Source organism: Chenopodium quinoa, unplaced genomic scaffold, assembly GCF_001683475.1.
Source record: "Chenopodium quinoa cultivar QQ74 unplaced genomic scaffold, ASM168347v1, whole genome shotgun sequence".
NCBI classification, from domain to species: domain Eukaryota; kingdom Viridiplantae; phylum Streptophyta; class Magnoliopsida; order Caryophyllales; family Amaranthaceae; genus Chenopodium; species Chenopodium quinoa.
In genome coordinates this window covers 1,236,445-1,258,249 of record NW_018744032.1, presented here as the reverse complement: position 1 = coordinate 1,258,249, position 21,805 = coordinate 1,236,445, and the positions used below count along the sequence as shown (strand labels likewise).

The 21,805-nt window shown below is 39.7% G+C and overlaps 1 protein-coding gene across 1 annotated transcript; it reads left to right on the top strand.

Moving 5' to 3' along the window:
* The first annotated feature begins 15,523 nt into the window (after window positions 1-15,523).
* On the top strand, window positions 15,524-20,495 carry LOC110690361. The gene is made up of 7 exons (XM_021867180.1): window positions 15,524-15,745; window positions 16,435-16,532; window positions 16,875-17,088; window positions 17,173-18,008; window positions 18,120-18,493; window positions 18,547-18,935; window positions 20,454-20,495. The coding sequence occupies exons 1-7, from the start codon at window positions 15,524-15,526 to the stop codon at window positions 20,493-20,495; spliced, it is 2,175 nt and encodes a 724-aa protein (XP_021722872.1).
* The last annotated feature ends 1,310 nt before the right edge of the window (window positions 20,496-21,805 follow it).

The following is a 21,805-nucleotide window of genomic DNA, read 5'->3' as shown; positions in this document are numbered from 1 at the left end:
CATATAAATTGCATTAATATGGGAATGTTTTGATGTGAATGTGTAATTTTAAGTTCCCATGTATATTAAAGATCTAATCTTTAAAAGTTTAAATGATTGGAACTTTAACCCTAAATTCCATATTGAACAATGTTTAGATTTTTTCATTTTGGTTGATTTAAATCCATGAAGTTCAAATACTTGTGAGTAAAATTTTGATTAATCTTCATATTGGAAGATGTAATCTTGGTATTTTAATAAAGTATGAAAGTTGGAAATTTTTTTTATCATTAAATGGTTAATTTATTTTTCCAACTCCCATTTGTCAAATCCATTAAAATTTTCACAATGGCTAAAGTAATTATGGACATAGATCATTCAATTTTAAGCATAAAGAAAGACCTAAAATTGTTTCAAAATAATTTTTTTAATGATTTAGGTTTATGCACCATTAAAATTGAATTTAATTAAGTTAGACTTATTTTTTTTTAATTTTTCCTCAAATTGATTCTAAAGTAAAATTTATAATTAATTTATGCCACACATAAATCGGGATCAAAATCCCGAGTAAAATGCACGCAAATCGATGCAAAACCGCAAGCGTCACCAAGGATAGCCGGGCTGCCTAGCAGCCCACATGAAGGCTGCCTATGGTGTGCACATGGCTGAGCATCAATGGTGTGTGGCTGTGTGGTGAGGGTTGCTAAGGCGCTGGGCTTGGGCAGTGGCATTGGCTGCTGGTTGCTTGGGATGCTGCTAGGCAGCGTGGTAGCAAGCACCAGCCAGCCCCTCACTTGCTGGCAGGCGCCAGCATGCGAGCTAGCATGCGTAGCATGCACAGCAACCAGTTGGTGCTGGCCAGCGTAATGTGTTGTGCTGGGCGCAGCATGCTAGCACCAAGTGCCAGCACAGGCCTTGATGCTGCTGGTGCGTGCATGGCGTAGGTTGCTGGCGTGCTTGTGCTGCTGCTAGGCAGCGAGGCAACAAGCCCAAGCCAGCCTGCCCACTGCTGCCTAGCAGCCATCATGCGCAATGCACCATGTTTGGTTGTGGCTACGTTGCTTAATTTTTGAGCTATGTAATTTTGTAGATATTTTTTTGTTTTAAAATATTTAGGTAATTATTTGAACGAGGTTGAAACCTCGATTTATCGGTTTTTGCAAAATTTTGACAAATTATGGGTTATGCCAACTTAATTAATCGGATTGATTAAGTATGGATGTGGAATTTAGTGGGAGCTTAGTTAATTACGTGAGCTTTTTGCATTTTAGAAATAATGGATTAAATAACTTTGACTAGTTTTAATTAGGCGCGTTAATCGGATTAACCACCTAAGTTAGTTACTAGTTTTGCGTGTTTAATTATGCATTTCGTAATATGCATGGGCCATTCACAAATAGTGAATGGGTGAATGAAAGATTGTTTTCAAAACAAGTTATTGAAAAAGGTAACTATTACGGCCCGACTAGGATAGAAAATACGGACTGCGTTCCGTTATGTATTTCTGTAAATCTAAATACGGTTTGCTAACCGTTAAAGTGTTTTTGTACTTTAGATTAATCTTATTCATAGTAGCTAATTATTTTGGCAAAGATATCTCAAGACGGCGTTTCGATGAAGACGAGCCAAAATGAAGACCCTTAAGGATTTGAAGATTTCAAGGGGTCATGCTAGTTGCAAAATGCATCAATTTATGTTTTATATATATTATTGTTATATATGAATGTTAGATGCATGTCTAGGATTTCATATGTTGCGATGATTAGTAAAGTTCACTTAAATCAACCAACATAGAAACCCTAGGTCCCTTAAAATATTGAGCTAAACTTTGTCGTTCCAAGAACAACACTTACCGGACTAATGCGCGTATGTGATGGGCTACGCCAAAGCAAGGCATCACTACTTCCCTTGGAACGTAAGGTATACTACGTATACAAGTTGTCTTGGTTAAGCTCAACGATATCAGTAAGGAGTCCTTAGATGTCGTGGAAAAAGAGATAAAATGTCAAGAATGCATTAGATGCGACATTTTATCAAACCAATAGTAGCTTAGATCTATTAGCAATTGGATTGCTTACCTTAAGATATTTAATGTTAAGACAAGCCAAAGCATGCTTAACCATTTCTTGATCTTTGGGATCTCGGAATCTTTTTATTCTCGGCCAAAAGGGATAAATTTATCAATGCGTGGATAAAATGCTCAATAAGATTGAAAAATTTGCATGAACGCTTTTAAATTTCAAACTTATTGGTTTATGAATGGTTTTTCATTTCAAATTCTTTCAATTGTAGAACCATATGTGCCCGGAACTCCCCGATAAGTTGGCTAACATGCTTAACTTGAAAAACGTTGAAGAATGGGAAAAGGAACTCAGAAAAACTCTCCGGAGTTGTTCCAAGGAATATGTTCTGGATACTTCCCTCCCAACCCTCTATACCAAGAAAGACTTGAGTGACGAAACTTATTGTGCATGGTCCAATGATTGCAAATTAGTGTCACGACTCATGGCTAACTCCATCCCGGAAGAATGGAAAGAAAAACTTCCATTCTCTTTTCCAGACTTATTCCTTGGAGGACTAAGGGATGTTGTCGGTGTGAGATTCTCTAAGAGTTTCAACGACAACAATGATGGACTCTTGTTTGAGGTGACTAGGTCACTTACGGACATGAATGTGAAGCCATCAGATTAAGGTTGTCTTGCTAAAGAAAGGTATCATCTTTGGTCTACGGTCTGCAACACCAAGTTGAGACCGGGTATGCCCCTCCGACCCCATGTGGCAAGAATGAATAGGCTCTTCAAGAACATGGAACTCCTTGGAATCCCATTAGAGGATGGAATGGTTGGTCATATTATGATCTCTTAACTCCACTAAGGATATGATGCACTAAGGGCATATATTTCTAAAAGAAAGGAGACACATTCTTTGAAGAGTGTGGTGGAGCTACTTCACCGAGCCAATTCATTTGGGGCAACCAAAAGACCATCAAGGAGGAGGGATTTCAAGAAGGTGAAGGCCAAGATGCGTTGCTTCTATTGTGGTGGGCAAGGCCACTACAAGAGAGAATGCAAGCTCTTTCGAGAAGAGGAGGAGAGGAATGGAGCATCTGCCTCTGGTATCTTCCTTAAACACTTATGAATTAAGCTTATCATAGGTATTAGATACCAAGTATGACTCACTTTATGCGGCCTTTTCAGGGACCAAGTTAGAAGCTTATCAAGTGTTGGTGCAAGGACAAGTAGACGACGAAGATGGTTTTTCGGTCGTGCTTGCATGCACTATTTTGTCTATGACATGTAATTAAACTAATCTTAGTTTTCATCATGCTTTTGAACATACTATGATCTATGGTGTTGGACACCTAGTTATTTTGAATGTAAGACTTTGACAATAGTTGTTTCAAAATTGTCTTGCAAATATATGTTCAATGAAATTGCATGTTTTTTTTACATATGATTAGACGAAAGTTGTTACCACTAACTAAGACATCTAAGAATTTACTTTTATCGACAATTTTAGTAGATATGACTATATCTACTTAATGTCGAATAAATCCGAATCCTTTGGGAACTTCAAAGAATTCCAGAAAGAAGTTGAAAATCAACTTGGCAAGAAAATTAAAGCACTTTGATCGGATCGAGGTGGCGAATATTTGAGCCATGAATTCGACGATCACTTGAAAGAAAATGGTATTCTTTTAGAGTTCACATCTCCTGGAACTCCTTAATGAAACGGAGTATTCGAACGGAGGAATCGAACCTTGTTAGACATGGTTCGATTAATGATGGGACTTAGTGAACTTCCTATCTTTTTCTGGGGACATGCGCTACAAACCGCGACACTAACACTGAACCGAGCTCTGTCAAAAGCTATTGAAAAGACTCCATATGAATTATGGACTAAGAAACCTCTTACGTTGTCTTTTCTTAAGATTTAGGGATGCGAAGCATATGTCAAACGATTAATTTCCGACAAACTTCACCCCAAATCGGATAAGTGTTTCTTTGTGGGATATCCAAAAGAAATTAAAGGGTATTACTTCTACAATAAATCCGAGAACAAAGTGTTAGTTGCTCGTGATGGTTTCATTTTGGAGGAGGAACACCTCTCCAAAATGACAAGTGGGAGGAAAATCGAACTTCACGAAGTTTCAAAGAACGAGCAACAATGTCAACATGATAAAATTGACAATCTAAATTCTTTGGAAGCAGCAGAGAAGATTGGTCAGAATCAAACAGACAATGTAAATGCCCAACCCATTACCCTTCGTAGGTCGCAACGGCAAAGATCTTAACCAGAAAGATACCTTGGTATTGTCTTAACCGATGATCAAGACATCCTAGTTATGGATTGAGATAAGCCAGTGACATACAAGCAAGCTATGACGAGATCCGACTCTGCTAAATGGGAAGAAGCCATGAAATCCGAGATGGACTCCATGTCTGAAAATCAAGTCTGAGACTTGGTGAATTTGCCTGAGGGTTACACACCCATTGGTTGCAAATGGATCTTCAAATTGAAGACAGACAAGGATGGAAATTTATCGATATACAAGGCTAGGCTGGTGGCAAAAGGTTATATACAAATCCACGGGATTGACTATGATGAAACCTTTTCACCGGTTGCAATGCTAAAGTCTGTACGGATTATTCTAGTGATTGCTGCATATTACGATTATGAAATATGGCAGATGGATGTCAAAACTGCCTTCCTAAATGGGATTTTGGAAGAAAATGTGTACATGACACAGCCAGAAGGTTTTGTTGATCGGAGCAACGCTAGAAAGGTTTGTTAGCTTAAGAAGTACATTTATGGACTAAAGCAAGCCAGCAGGAGTCGGAATCTGCGATTTGATGAAGCCATCAGCAAGTTTGGTTTTATAAAGAATCCAGAAGAATCTTGTGTATAAAAGAAGGTCAGTGGGAGTGACATCGCGTTCCTAGTCCTATATGTTGATGACATACTACTCATTGGAAACAGCATAAAACTACTAGAGTCCGTAAAGGGCTGGTTGGGAAAGTGCTTTTCAATAAAGGACTTAGGAGAGGCATAATACATATTGGGCATCAAGATCTACAGGGATAGATCTAAGAGGATGATTGGATTGAGCCAGAGTACTTACATTGATAAGGTACTGGCACGATTCCACATGGAGAATGCCAAAAGAGGGCATCTACCCATGTCCCATGGCGTAATTCTCAGCAAGAAACAGTGTCCACAGACACCTATTGAGCAAGAGAGAATGGATCAGATTCCATATGCTTCGCTAATTGGGTCGATCATGTATGCCATGATATGTACCAGGCCAGATGTATCGTATGCCTTGAGTGGTACGAGCCGATACTAATCAATCCCAGGAGAGGCGGATTAGACTGCGGCCAAGAATATCCCGAAGTACCTGAAAAGGAACAAGGATAAATTCCTTGTTTATGGTGGCCATAAAGACCTGGTTGTTGAAGGTTACACCGACGCTAGCTTCCAAACTGACAGAGACGACTTCAAGTCACAGTCAGGATACATATTCTGCTTGAATGGAGGAGCGTTTAGCTGGAAGAGTGCCAAGTAGAGCACCACTGCAGATTCTACAACTGAAGCCAAATACTTGGCTGCTTTAGAAGCCGCTAAGAAGGATGTTTAGATTCGCAAGTTCATCAGTGAACTTGGTGATGTACCCTCCATCAAGGGTCCGATAGATCTCTACTGTGACAACAATGAAGCTATCGCTCAGGTTAGAGAGCCAAGAGAGCACCAGAAGGCCAAACATGTCCAAAGGCGATTTCACATGATAAGGGAATGGAAATCCGAAGGTGAAATCAGAATTTGCAAGATCGGCACGGATGATAATGTCGCCGATCCTTTGACTAAACCTTTGCCTCTAGTGAAACACAACAAGCATGTTGAGGCAATGGGAATCAATCACGTTAGAGTCTGGCTTTGAAATTCCCTATACATGTGTTTTAATTAAACTTGATGTTTTAATGTAAGATACTATATTGAAACCATTCATTAATGGATTAATTAAAATTTTAATGCAAAATTATTTTTCACTCCATTGCTATTTAATTATGGTTTAGAATTAAATAATAAGTCCATTTAATTTATGGAAATATTCAAAACAGGGTATCAAGACCATGTCTTGGATAAAGAAACACCTGTTAAGTGAACTTTGAATATTTAAATCAAAAATTATCCCTAATTGAGGTTTTCTAAATGATGGACGATTGATGACCACCATAGATCAGTGTGTAGTATGATTTACAGCATCGTTTCTTGTGCTGCAAGGACGTAATGGTCATAAATCATTTGCACAAGTGCTAGTTCAGAAATGCACTGGATAGACCTATAAGTGTACTCTAACAGTATTGTGAAGTTTTCTTGTTTGAGTACTAGTCTCTTTGATGTTGCATACCGTCTGTCGTAAAAGGGGATCATAACGGGAACACTCAGGAGATTAGGTCCTCTTAGTAAGAGAAATATACAGTGCAAGACTGGGAATGTCCACCTATTAGTAATACGGAACATGTCTTTGTTATTTACAAGGCCGCTCGAAGAGCAAGACTGTGAAAATGCATGGCCGTGCTAAGATGGATTTTAGAAATCATCTACTTATAGTTCACGAAGACACATTACGCGACATAGGAAATGGGCTATACACTTTATGCACACTTGTCCGGAACAACAAGTGGGAGATTGAAAGGAATGGTGTCCTTCCAACAAGTGTATTATTCTGATAAGGGGTTCAGAATTATTACAGAGCAAATTCTTCAGTAAGGTCAAGTGATCGGAATGCCTAGGTGGAGGCCGCTTCTGATCAGTAATATTAAGGTATAATTAATATTACAATTTAATCTTAATTGAACCCTTCGGGTCGAACCCAATCGAACAACCGATCCGAGACGACGAATTAATCCGAAAGATTTAATGAGTCGTAGGAGTTTTACAAACAAAGACATCGGAGGGGTAGCTTCACATTGGATGTCGTGGGCGAGCGTTGCAAAATCACAAGCATCAAGTATGACCATAACCGTAGCTTCACATTGATCTAACCATGTGGATTCTAGGCTAGCTCGAGCTAGCATGCACCTAGCATGGCTAGGCGCAAGCCTAGACACACTAGGTGTGCTAGGGGCACCATCGCTAGCACTAGGTTCTGGCATACGTGCGTACCTAGCATGGCAGCTCCATCGCTAGCACCGAGTGTAGGCATGCATGCTTGCCTTGCATCGCAGCAGCATACGCGCTGGCTTGCGTGCTAGCTTTCGCATGGCAGCACCAAACAGCACGCTGTGCATGTGCCTAGGGCTCGCACTAACCGCAGCACAAGCATGGCACTGTCACATGGCTAGGCCATGCGTGTATGCGCATGCGTGCAAGCCATCGCTGTTGGGTTTCGTAAAGTCCAACGCTACGCGGAAGAGAAACCCACCCAAGACCCGCTCACTAATTAAAGCAACTAAATATTTAATCACATAATTAACAACATAAAGAGAGAAAGAGAAAGGACATTCTTACCCTCGACGCGTGCTTTGCTCGCAAATCGAGCTCTTACTTCGAGAGCTCGAGCGTCACAATTGTGACCGCCTCCAACGACTCGTACCCACGAACCCGACTCGAACGGTCCAAGTCCCGAAGGTTAGTCGGGACCCGACCAAGAAAAAACTGGAGTTTTACAAACTTAGAGGTTTTCTCACCTAATAGGAGATGCCTCATTGAGTTTTACTCAAGTGAATTCCCAAATTCCCAACCATTGGGTATTTATAGAGAAAATCAACTTGTCATCCCATTCATGATCAATGTGGGACAATTGCATTTTCCTACTAATTTACTTTAATAAAAAACAAATAATCAAATAATGCCATCAAGGAGTTACAAGTGGCACATTGGGAGGAGAGGGTAGGTGAGGACCATTCCAAGAAGGGGGAACCATAGACTTGGTGCCCAAGGCAATTCCCACTACCCTTCGTCCCCACTTTATCAAAACAACCATCCTCCATGTGGCTGGCTGGCAGCCTTCCTTGGCTGCCAAGGCTGTCAGCTGGCGTCTAGCACCATGGCTAGGCAGCCAGCCAGCACAGCTAGCACCCACGCATATACCGTAGGCATCCCAAGCACAGCCAGCATGCATGCTGCTAGCGAGCCACGCATGTTGGGCGCTGCAATGCTAGGCACACGCACAAGCACACTGCTGCTTGGTGTTGTGCTAGCGATGCACACGCTCATGCACGCTACGATGGTGCATGGTGTTGTGCTAGCAATGCCCACGCACACGCACATGCAGCGATGGTGCATGGTGTTGTGCTAGCAATGCACACGCACACGCACATGCAGCGGTGGTGCATGGTGTTGTGCGACGAGCAGTGCTAGGCCTTTCCTAGTGCCAGCGCCTAGCACATCCACACGCACATGTAATGCTGCGATGGTGCTTGGGCGCATGGCCTGCTAGCACGCAATGCCCTAGCACGCCTAGCATGCTAGGCTTGCGATGGATCTCGCCTAGCCTAGCTCTCACATGGCTAAGCCAATGCGAGGCTACGGCTAGGTTTGTACTTGTAACTGGATTGATTTCGCGTCTCTTCAAATTCTAAATTCGACTTAACTTGCGACGCTCGATTTCGACGCTCTAAGCTCGATATATGACATCTTTGTTCGTAAAACTCCAACGACTCATCAAATCCTCCGGATTAATTTGTCGTCTTGCATCGGTTGTTCGATTGGGTTCGACCTAAAGGGTTCAGTCAAGATTATGTTGTAATATTAATTGTACATTAATATTACTGATCGGAAGCTACCTCCACCTAGGCATTCCGATCACTTGACTTTACTGAAGAATTAGGTTTCTAATAATTCTGAACCCTCTATCAGAATAATACACTTGTTGGAAGGGCACCATTCATTTCAATCGCAGCATCAGAACACCAAGCTTCGCATGCTTATGCGTGTGGCTGGCGAGGCAAGGGCCAGCATGTGTGGCTCGCTAGCAGCATGCATGCTGGCTATGCGAGTATGTGCGAGAAAGGGTAGGCAGCAGCACAACGCACTAGCTAGCATGCCTGTGTGTGTGCGTGTGTGTGTGCAATGGCTATGCAGCAGCGCCCAGCACTGAGCACAAGGCATGGCTCGCTAGCAGCACGCAAGTGCTGAGGGCTGGGTGATGCGTGTTGTGCGTGCTAGCTGGGCATGCTAGGGTGGTTGTGCTAGTTGGCTAGCAAAATAAGAAGCCAGCTTATCCAAATTCCTTGTGCCGGTTTTGTGAGGGGTGGGGACTAAGGCTTGGTCAAAGCCTTGGGGAGCAAGGCAATGGTCCCCCCCCACCTTCTCTTGGTCCTCACTTAACTCTCTTTCTCCCCTTTACACTTGTTGCGTTATGATTGATTTGATTATTAATTTAATTTGGAATTAAATTAATTATCAAAATTACTCATTTTCCCACATTGGTTGGGGAATGAAAATCAAGGGTTCGTTTCCCTATAAATACCAAGGCATGGGCATTTGGGAAAGAACACACTTGAGTTGAAAAGTAAAGGAAACTCCATTGTTGAGCATACCTTGAAATTCGTAAAACTCTAGTTTATTTTGTCCGGGCCTCGACTAACCTTCGAGGCTTAGGACGATCGGGTCGGGTTCGAGGGTACGATTTCGTCGGAGACCTCGCACTATCGGGGTTCAAGTAAGAGCTCATAGTTGAGCGAAGCACGCGTCAAAGGTATATTCTTTTATCCTTTCTTATGCTTTAAATTATGTTTTGCTTGTTAATTGCTTTAATTATGGGGGCGGGTCTTGGGGTGTTTATTTCCACGTTGTGTGGGTCACTACAAAACCCTACAGAAAGATGGTAAGGTAAGAATGTTTGTTGACTACAGGGATCTCAATAAGGAAATCCTAAACGACAATTTCCCTCTACCTCACATTGACATTCTAGTAGACAATACAGCAAATCATGCACTTCTCTCGTTCATGGATGGGTACGGAGGTTACAATCAGATTCTCATGGAAGAAGAAGACATAGAGAAAACTACCTTCACAATACCATGGGGCACTTACTACTACATGGTTATGCAATTCAAGTTAAAAAATGCGGGTGCCACATACCAAAGAGCAGCAACTGCCTTACTTCACGACATGATGCATAAAGAAGTTGAGGTGTACGTGAACAATATGATTGTAAAATATCAGGATCTCTCAGGTCACCCAATAGCCTTGAGGAAATACTTTAAAAGTCTTCGCAAGTACAACATGACGCTAAATCCAGCCAAGTGTACATTCGGAGTTATCTCAGGAAAACTTCTAGGCTAAATAGACCCCACCAAGATCAAGGCTATCATATCCATGCCACCGCCTAAGATTGAGAAGCAAATTTGAGAATTCATTGGCCGGTTGCAATACATCAGTAGGTTCATATCAAAACTTACCATAATATGTGGACCAATATTCAAGAAGGATAAGAAAAATGAACAAGTAGTATGGGACGATGAGTATTAGGAACCCTTTGATAAGATCAAAGCCTATCTTGAAATTCCTCCCGTACTAGCACCAGCATTGCCGAACATTTCCCTTCGTCTCTACCTAATAGTCACCAAAGAAACAATGGGGGCTATGCTCGCACATGAAGTAGAAGGTAAAGAAAACGCAATCTACTACCTAAGTAAGAAGATGCTTGAATACAAGGTTTTCTATACACCACTTGAAAAATTGTGCCTCGTACTCATGTGGGCCACAAAGAAACTAAGGCATTACATGCTCGTTCATATAGTCCGTGTAGTATCTCGAATAGATCCTCTCGAGTATCTATTTGAAAAATCCACACTTAATAGAAGGATATCAAGGTGGATAGTTACATTAGCCCAGTTTGATCTGAAATTTGTTCCCTAAAAGTCCATTAAGAGATCTTCAATTTTTGACTTCTTGGCCAACTTCCCACTTGAAGACTCAACACTAGTACAAGAAAATGAGTTCTCAGAAGAAGAGTTACTTGTCACCGAAGATAACACTAGGATACTACACTTCGACGGCGAATCAAATCAAAGTGGATGTGGCGTAGGAGTTTTACTAGTGTCACCTAATGAAGAGCACATCCCAATTTCAATAAAACTTGAGTTTGACATAACTAACAATGCTGCAGAATATGAAGCCTTTGTAGTGGGTCTCGAAACAGTATTAGCACATGGAGTAAAAAAGCTTCGAATATTTGGAGACTCATCCCTCATCATCAACAAGATTTTAAGAGATGGAAGGTGAGGAGTTAAAGTCTAGCTCCATAACAAACTTACTTAGAAACTCTGACCAATCAACTCGATAAGGTACAATATACATATCTACGAAGAGAAGAGAATCAATTCGCTGACGCCTTAGCAAGACTAGCCTTAATGGTTATAATTCTTAAGGAAACCGAGCAAATTCCTTTGACCATAGGGAAAAGTCATAAACCTGCTTATGTCCAAGCCCTTAATGATGAAGAAGAAGTTTTGGATGACAAAGGAGAACCATGGTAGACAGACATTATATTCTCAATTATGTCACTAAAGGGGAATATCCACCTAATACTGACATAAGAGGGAAACATGCTTTGAGACTATTAGCCTCACAATATGTACTTATCAACAATGAGCTCCAAAAAAAGAGTGCCTAAAGGAAGAGCTCTCCTATGTGTAGACAAAAATGAGGCACAAAGGGTAATTATTAGCCTCACAATATGTACTTATCAACAATGAACACACATGAATGTTATAATGCTTGTCTAGAAAATCATGCGCCAAGGCTATTATTGGACTACCATGAAAAGGGATTTCCATGAATATGTAAAAAGGTATACAAAGTGCCAAATATACGCCAACCTGCAACATGTTCCACCTTCCCTCCTTTACACTTACACATCTCCATGGCCTTTCTCAACTAAGGGAATAAATATCATTGGAAAAATCTCTCCACCTGGATTAGGGGGCCGTGAATTCATCCTTAATGCCATTAATTAATTCACCAAGTGGGATGAAGCAACATCATATGTAATCCCCCATATTTTTCTTAGTAAATAATAATTATATATTTTTATGTATACGATTATTTTTAATAATTTTATATGTATATTAAAATATTTTGGAAAGAATTCATAAAATAAAAACAAAAACTTATATTTCAATAGCATTCTACTCACTTTGGGCTATGATTACCATTCTACTTCTACAAAAAAATAAAAGAGCCCAAACCCTCATTTTTCTAATTAAGTAAACTTCTCCCAAAAACCCTCATACTGCTCCTCCTTATTACTCCCTTTCCCTTGCTTCCCTGCCTCATTCACGAAACACACACACACAAAAAAAAAATTCAAAAAAAAAACTCACCTGCGCTGCTGCTCCACCACTACCCAGCCTGCTGCCGCCGCTTGCGCTCAGCCGTAGTCCACCACCGCAGCACCGTCAGGCACCAGCCGGCTTCCCCTCACTTCCCTTCTCTTTTATCTTCTTCTTTTCTTGTTTAATTTCTTAAAGATTTAATCTTTATATGAATTATTGATTTGATTATGCATATAAATGATGAATATTGCAAATTTATTGGGTTATGTTGCGAATTTGTTGAGTTTATGATATACTAAGCACATGATTAATTTCATATTTTATTACCTACGAAATTAGGTTTCAAAAATCGTGATTTTGGCAAAATATAGACTTAAACCATGAATAATTGATTTAATTAATTACCTTGTTTTTAAACATGGTTCTACCTTTAATTTTCGATGGTTATATGTAATATTCAGATTTTCAGAAAAGCTGATTTTGGGTTTAAACGTTGATTTTTCATGATTTTAGGCATAAAACGTGAATGATTGATTTAATTACTTCCCTTGTGATTAATTATGATCCTAACCTTAATTTTTGATGAGTATAATAATTTTCAGATTTTTAAGAAAGCTGATTTTTTAGGCTCAAACCAGGAAGATTAAATTATTTAATTATAGTATGTATAAAATTATGTTTAAATTCAATTACCTTGATTATAAACTAAATTTCAGATTTCAAATTATGTATATTCTAGGGTTTAAGTTGTGAAATTTGAAAGTTTAGTTGGGTATTTATGAATATAATCGAATTCTAATTATATATTCCAAGTTTAGATGATTATATCCCCATATTCCACTACTAAACTAAAATTTCAGATTTTAACCCCAACTTTAAATAGCTTTAAATCATGGTTTTATGATTGATTTTCAAGTTCTCAACATACTAACGTGCTATATAACGATTATTTCAAATTAAAATGTTTATGCGGTTGTTTTGTAACTTTAAACTAAATTTTCAGATTTATAATTTTACTTTAAAGTGCTGAATTTTTATGCTATAAGCTATACTTATATGATTTTAGCATATAAAATCATAGTTCAAGTACTAAATTATTAACTTTGGCTATTGGGAATAATTTAAGAGCATTATTTCAATGATTTAAAGGATTTTTAAAATAGTTTAGTATTGCTGTAAAATAGTTTGCTTGGGTATTAATTGAGCTATTGTTGTTATGTTTAGGAGATGACTTCATAGAAGGTGACTTTTAGCCTTCAAGTGGCCAACCAATTTGTGTACTCAAGGTACGTACAAGAATACGAAGAACGTTGATTTTAGGAGCATTCTTAGAACTTGGAAAAACCTAGAATCATGCTAGGGAACTTGTGGATTGGTTGAAATTGTTTGGTAATGAGTTGATTGATGATCAATGTGATGATTGTTTTAATTCATGTATGAGAGATTGAATTGATTTTTCCTTATGAGTACTATTTATGCAATACTTTACAAGGAGAGCTTAGAAGTAAAGCTACAAGTATACATATGGAATGAATCATTTTAATTACTTATTCATCTGTATTGAAATGGAATGAGTAAAGGAAGAGTTAAAGTCTTATAAAACAAGATTGTGTATATGAGGTACTTTATGCATTTAAGGTGTTTATACACCGAGGTAGTTAAAGGATTCAATAATGAATGTTGTTTGTCACTAATAAATTAAGAATTAAATTGGAAACTTGAATGATTTGAATGATTGATGTATGATTGATTGTGTTGTTTGCATATGAGTCATCACCAAATTTAAACTGGTAAATCATGGAAAGTGCAAGAAGGATGAGCAATAAAACTTTGGATTTGTGCACATCTAGAGTAATGACAAACAGGGGTTGGGGTTCACGGTGTATTAGCCGTGCACTTTTCACAGGCCGTTTGATCTACGAGTCTCTTGTTTTAAATTCTTTTAAGATTATAATGAGTTAGATGAGATCTCATACTAGCTATGGCCACGGAGTCGCGCCCGTCTGCCATTGGATGTTTATCAATGTCTTCCGAAAAGAGGCATAGGGTTTTCTTATTTAATGTTCCAGAATGGAGCACAGGGGGACAACCCGGTCCATTGCTTAATCCAATTAAATTAATGAAGTGATAAATATTATTTAGAGAAACTTTGTGATAAATAACAATTGAATCATGTGTTCGAGTCAATAATTATATTGTGAGTGTATGAAATGCTTGATAGTATCATGCTATGACTTTTTATTATATTTCGTAGCTTGTATGTACTTAGCGTTGCTGATTGCGTGCCTTTGTGTGTTTCTCTTGGTCATGGCCTTTGCCTTCAATGACCCTGTAATGATCTAATTCTTAAACTGATTTACATCAGGGTGATGGGATTTGAGTGGAGCGTTGGCTAATCACTTAGTTTATTTTATATCATGGATTGAATTTTTATTTTGGTTCTAATTCCATTTACTTCCTATTTTACTGGATTTTGAATAAGGGCCGTTATGGTTCCAACTTGTAAGACTTTGAGTTTTGACTTCTAGTTTTAAAACTTATATTCTTTTTAAAACTAAGTTAGTTTTCCGCTGCTGATTTCTGAGACTTGCCTTAATGTTTGAACAAGTGACGGTAACACGCCTATAATTCTCTCACAGGTTATGAAAAGTGTTAACAGGTGACTACAAGTTACTACAGGTTATACAAGTTATATAGGTTATTACCGGTTAATACAGGTTTTAAAGAGAGAATTACTAGGGTGTTACAAAGTGGTATCTAGGAGCTTAGGTTAGATTTAATTACCATTAAAGCGAATTAGTATGTCTTAGGCGCCTAACTAATTGACTAAGGATTTTGTATTTAAAAGTAAAAATGATTTTAAAATTTAATTGTGTTCGAACCAATTGTTTTAAATGTTTATAAAGTAATTTTGAAACTTGAATTATTTATTTGGTGAGAATTGGGTAGAATTAGAAAGGGCATGCATGCATATTGATTACTTTGCATTTATTTAATTATTGTGCAAGTTGCATAGTTAATAAATTGTGTGATAGTGTTCTAATTAAATTTCTTTCTTGATGTGTTCATGTTATGCTTTTCGAATGCTTGTTATGTTGGGTTAACATAGAGAGATGGATAAAAATATAGTGAAGGTGACTTAGCTTAAGCAAGAAGAGGAGACCGATTACAGCTCAGACTCTTGGGATGAGTGGACCTTACATCCAGATCAAAATAATGAAAGAGAGGTGACATACCAACGTTGGTACGAGTACAGGATGACTAAGAAGAAAGACAGAAAGAAGGCTATTCAGAGATTCCTTAACGAGTTGTCAGATGAAGAGGAGAACTTAGAACCACCAAAACCACAAGTTGGGAAGAGGACTACTAGGAATCTGAATCCGCTTTACAAAGTTGTTATTGAGGACTCCGAAGATGAGAATGACCCTATTTTTTATATTAATACTTATGAGGAAGAGAAAGACAAGAAGTCTAATGTGGTCCTTTAAAGATTAGGCTTATTAGAGTATAACTAGTATTAGTAAGGTTTTGCTATCAATAATGGTTATTAGAACCTCACTTAGTTTTGACTTTGACTATTGAATTTTAATAAGTAGCTAAAGCTACAGAGTTATGGATTGAGATTAATACATTTACTGGAGATATAATCAGAGTTATTATTCTATTAGTAGGATTCCATTTCTGATAATATGTTTGATTCAAGACCAATATAAGTTCTGTGATTACATATAATTTTAAGGAAATTTCTTGTTTATAATTAAGTTGAGTAAGAGTAGCGCGGGATCGAAATTATTTTTAACTTTACTTATTCTTGTGTGTGGATTGTGCTATTATTGTCTAGTTTTACTTGGGACAAAGGGGTGCAAAGACCAAAGTACCATTTTGAACCAATTTATGTGATAAAACATAATATTGTGATTGAATGAATGTATGTGCACGACGTTTGAATTTTGTTTAAGCTAGAGTAAACGTTTACCTTCTTACAGGCGTAGAACTAGAATGGCAAATACTGCTACTTTTAGTTAAGGCCATCCGTATGTTAGCTGAGAATATGAATCAGAATCGAGCTGACCAACCTAATCCCCATGCTAAGATGCTCAAGAAGTTGGCCCAAGTTAGGCCACCAGTTTTCAAGGGAGGTGTCGATCCTACCTTCTTGGAAAACTAGGTCCGAGAGTTTGATAAGCTGTTTGTGGCACTAAATTGTCCTGATGGTATGAAAGTTGACCAGGCTGCTATGTACCTTAAGGATGAGGCTGATATCTGGTAAAGTGATAATGCGGAAATAATCAAGGCCAAACCAAACTTTGGGTGGGAAGTGTTTAAAACTACATTGAGGGATAAGTTTTACCCCCCATTTTTTAAGAAGCAGAAGGCTCAAGAGTTCATTGACTTAGAGATGGGCCGAATGTCGATTTTGGAATACTATAATAGGTTTATTACCTTTCCTAAGTTTGCCCCTGAGGTTGTCCCGACTGAGGAACTGAAGGCACAAAGGTTTGAGCCCAGTTTGACTAAATAGTTGTAGAAAGACCTAGCTGGGAAAGTCTTTAAGACCCTAGATAAGGTGTATGAGAAAGCTGCACACATGTACCATTTGAATTCTAGGGATGTGGGGGAGAGTGCTAAGGTCGGAGAAAAGAGGAAGGACTTTGGGAATTCTGAAAACCAGGGTCACTTCAAAAGGTTCAAGATTGGGGGCTCATCTGAGAGGAATAACCGAAATGTTAGCAGATTTTCTAACGCTAACAATGGCGAGAGGAAGTTCAACTGCAAGAGGTGTAGGAGAAACCACCCTGGAAGAGACTGTGAAGGAAATTTGGTGACTTGTAGGTTTTGCAATAAGAAGGGGAATAGGGAGTATGAGTGTTACACCCAGTAGAGGCCCAACACCTTTCATAACCAGGGAGGAAGAGGCAATGGTCAGACTAGGAAGTTCGGGAATGGTAACAGTAATGGTAGCAACAGACCTAGAAATGGCAACAACAACTCAGGAAATGGCAACAATGGTCACCAAGGAAAGAGCAACACTCCCGAGCATTTGTCTGTGATGAGCAAAGGACAGGCTGAAAGGTCCTCAAATGTAGTCACTGGTACTTTTTCCATTCACTTTGTTTCTGTCAAAGTCTTGTTTGATTCTGGAGCAACTTACTATTTCATCTCTACTTCTGTTGTGCGCAAATTAAACTTATCTGAGTCAAGTCATGTCGATATGTCGGTCGGTCTACCTACTGGCAAACTTGTTCATTGCAATAGGTTATTCAAAGGCTTGCCTTTGAAAATAGGAGAGGCTGTTTTTCCATCAAATCTTATTGAGTTTAACTTGGGGGACTTGGATGTCATTCTGGGGATGGACTGGCTAAGTTTATACAAGGCTAAGATAGACTGTGAGTTACAGAGAGTGCACTTAAGTGATCCTTTGGGTAAGACGGTGTCCTATAGACGTTTTGGGGAGCCGAAAGGTATTAGGATCATTTCTTCTCTAAAGGTTAAGAAGTTGGTAAGTAAGGGGTATCCATTGTACTGTTGTTGTGTCCAAGATTTGAGTAAGGGTGACAATAGGAAGATTGAGGATGTACCCATTGTGAACGAGTTTTTAGATGTCTTTCCGGATGAGACTTCAGGGATGCCACCTAAAAGGGAAGTTGAGTTTACCATTGACTTAATTCCAGGAGCTACACCCATTTCTAAAGCGCCCTATAGAATGGCACCAGCTGAGATGAGTGAGCTGAAAGTTCAATTGTAGGAATTACTGGATAAGGGGTTCATTAGACCTAGTGCATCACCTCGGGGAGCACCGGTCTTGTTTGTGAGAAAGAAGGATGGGATTTTGAGGCTATGTCTTGATTACAGAGAGTTAAATAATGTGACTGTGAAGAATAAGTACCCTTTACCGAGGATAGATGACTTGTTTGATCAGCTGAAGGGGGCAAGTGTGTTTTCAAAGATCAATTTGAGGTCTAGGTACCACCAGTTGAAGGTTGCAAATAAGGACATTCCAAAGACAGCCTTCAGAACTCGTTATGGGCACTACGAGTTTACAATCATGCCTTTTGGGTTAACCAATGCACCTGCCATATTCATGGACTTGATGAACCGAGTGTTTCACGAATACTTAGATACGTTTGTGGTTATGTTCATTGACGACATATTGGTGTATTCGAGGAATGAGGAGGAACATGCTCAACATTTGGAACCATTCTGGAAACTCGTAGAAGTAACAAGCGGTATGCCAAGTTTTCAAAGTGTGAGTTCTGGTTGGAAAAGGTTGCATTTCTAGGGCACTACATTTGTAAGGAGGGTATATCAGTAGATCCTGCAAAGATCAAGGCAGTAAGTAAGTGGCCTACTCCTAAGAATGTGACTGATGTTCGTAGTTTCTTGGGATTAGCTGGGTATTATAGAAGGTTTGTTAAAGACTTTTCGAGAATAGCCAGACCCATAATCGCTCTTATGAAGAAGCAAATTAATTTTGAGTGGAACGACATTTGTGACGCAGCTTTTCAAACCCTGAAAGAGCGACTAACCACTGGACCAGTACTAGTGTTGCCCGATGGGAGAGATGGATTCGAGGTATACAACGATGCTTTAAAGCATGGTCTAGGATGTGTTCTGCAGCAAAATGGGAGAGTGATCGCTTATGCATCGAGACAGTTGAAGACGCATGAAGTTAATGAAAGGAATGGTGTCCTTCCAACAAGTGTATTATTTTGATAGTGGGTTCAGAATTATTACAGAGCTAATTCTTCAGTAAGGTCAAGTGATCGAAATGCCTAGGTTGCGACCGCTTCCGATCAGTAATATTAAGGTATAATTAATATTACAGCTTAATCTTTACTAAACCCTTTGGGTCGAACCAAATCGAATAACCGATCCGAGACGACGAATTAATCCAAAAGGATTTAATGAGTCGACAGAGTTTTTCGAATATAGACGTCAAATATCGAGCCTAGGGCGTTGAGGCCGAGCGTCGCAAAATTACAATAGACAAGTACGAGCATAGCCGTATCTAGGCTAGGCTAGCTCATCGCAAGCTTAGGCGCACCATGTGTGTGCTAGGCGCACCATGGTTTGCTAGGCGAGGCATGAGTTCCTAGGCTCCATTGCAGCCCTAGCATCATGCCTAGGCGCCATCGCAGCCCTAGCACCATGCACAACACCATCATAGTGCTAGGCACGTACGTGTGTGCGTGTGTACCATCGCCCAACATGCGTGGCTCACTAGCAGCACGCATGCTAGGCCTTGCATGCGTGAGGGGTTTGCCGGCATGGCTGTGCGTAGCATGCGAGTATGTGCGAGGCAATCCGTGGGAGTGATAAGGCTAGCGCCAACATAGCGTGCTAGCAGTGCCTAGCACTAGCATGCACCAGCGCCAAGCATCGCCCAGCACCAGCACGCACTGCCTGGCTGGGGATGCAAGGTTGCTGGCTGGTGCTAGCTGGCAACGCTAGCTGGTCGCTAGCCTAGCAGCCCATGTGGCGGTTTTGTGCTTGCTTGTGGGGACCAATCAAGGGGCCTTGGGCGGCAAGGCAAATGGTCCCCCCCCACCTAACCTTGGTCATCACTCATTAGCATGTGATTGTGCCACTTGTCGCAATGTGATTAACTTAATTATTTATTTAATTTGGAATTAAATAAATTATTGATTTCACAAACTCTCCCACATTGGTGGAAGATTGGAAAATCAAGGGTGCAATTCCCTATAAATACCAAAGGCATGGGTATTGGGAAGATACAACCTTGAGTGGAATTAAAAGGAAACTCTTTATTTGAGTAAACCTTGATTCGTAAAACTCTTAGTTTTATTTGTCCGGGTCTCACCTAACCTTCGAGACTTAGGACACTCGGGTCGGGTTCGAGGGTACGATCCCGTCGGAGACCTCGTATTTTCGGGGTTCAAGTAAGAGCTCATAGTTGAGCGAAGCACGCGTCAAAGGTATAATCTTTTATCCTTTCTTGTGTTTAATTATTTTTTCTTGTTAATTGCATTTATTATGGGGGCATGACAAGTGGCATTTATGCCACTCTTCGGGATTCATTTCCTTACCATTTTCCTCATTTATCGCTTGTTTAGCCCTATTTTGCCGTGCTTTCCCATATATTACACAACAATGCCATTTCCCTCGTACTTCCCCTCTACTTTACCTTTTTGTACTGTTTTTGGGTGTTTTTCCAGTGTTTTGCAGGTTAACCGATCGATACGTGAAGTAGAGGAAAGTTCGGGATAGTTTTGAGAGTCGGTTTCATGAGCAAATCAAGTGAGGAACTTCTGATCAGGTTGCACGCCCAGGAGAGCCCTCTCTCCCACTCTGCGCGGGCGCCCAATCCAAGAGAAAGGGCGTGCAATCGAGATGAAATCAGGTTGTTTTCCTCGTAGATGCCTCGCGCCCTAGAGAGGGCGAGCACACTATCCTGCGCGGGCGCGAAGATTACTGGAGAGGGTGCGCATCTTGGCTTGAAAAATCAGGAAAAGTTTTGGTAGATGGCAATCGCGCCCTTTGGAGGTCGCGCATAGTAGCCTTTGCGGGCGCGCAGACATTAGTAGAGGGTGCGCACAGTAGCCTTCACGGGAGCGCAGACATTAGTAGAGGGCGCGCATAGTAGCCTTCGCGAGCGCGCAAAGCACTGTAGAGGGCGCGCACGCTGTTAGCCCGTGTTTACTTCCCCTTTTAAAAGCTGATTTGGGAATGAATGAAGGCAGCTATTCCATTTAGGGCAAAGTGCTTAGAACATTTCTAGAGAGAGAATAGCCTCCATTAATGCTTGTATAAGTTTCTAGAGAGAGAAATTTTAGATTATTAGTTTTTTATCATCCAAACTTTAGTCTTTAATATAGATTAGTGCTTTGATCATCCTTGTAATCAATATTGGAGCATTCTATTGGATTTTGGTGGTTCACCATTGAAGGTTCAAAAACCCATTTTCTTATTTCAATACAAAGTTAAAGCTTTGTAAGCTCTTTTTATCTAAATCTCGTTTATTTAGGTTTATTTACATATTTCAAGTATAATTGATAGTTATGTTTATGATTTTGATTATGGCAAATATTTTGGGTATTGTTGACATGAGTAGTTTCTCTCTCTTAGGCTAGACTTTTAGCTAGGGGCAGGGGAATGGATGACTTGGTTGCTATTTGATTCAATACTTGATCTTTGGGGATTTATACCATTGTTGTATGAACTTGTGCTTATTGTTATACGGTTGATGTGGTGCACCATTGACTATATTATTACATGTCTTAATTGATGCGCGGGAGTGATCATGTTAGGATGGATCGTAGTTTATACACTTCTTAATCAATTGCATGGGAATGAGTTGTGTTAAGTAGGATCTTTGATCCTTTGTTTGTGAATCCTTGATTATCTATGTGTTTAGCTCTTAATCTCCAAGTTTGACGTTCCCCGATCCCCCTAGCGTTTTTAATCTCAAAGTTTCCAATACTTGTTAGTCTTTGTTAATTGTTAGAGTAATTTTGTTAGGCTTAGTTTATTCATTGTCTTGTTTTCCACTTCTCTTATTCATATACACCCTTTTTTTT

Excerpts from the sequence above, each read along its gene's own strand:
- LOC110690361 (XM_021867180.1), top strand. The coding sequence starts at position 15,524 with ATGACTAAGAAGAAAGACAGAAAGAAGGCTATTCAGAGATTCCTTAAC. Across the intron at positions 16,533-16,874 it reads AAGGATGAGGCTGATATCTG|GGATGTGGGGGAGAGTGCTA; the intron begins GTAAAGTGATAA and ends TTTGAATTCTAG. Across the intron at positions 18,936-20,453 it reads GACAGTTGAAGACGCATGAA|GTTAACCGATCGATACGTGA; the intron begins GTTAATGAAAGG and ends AGTGTTTTGCAG.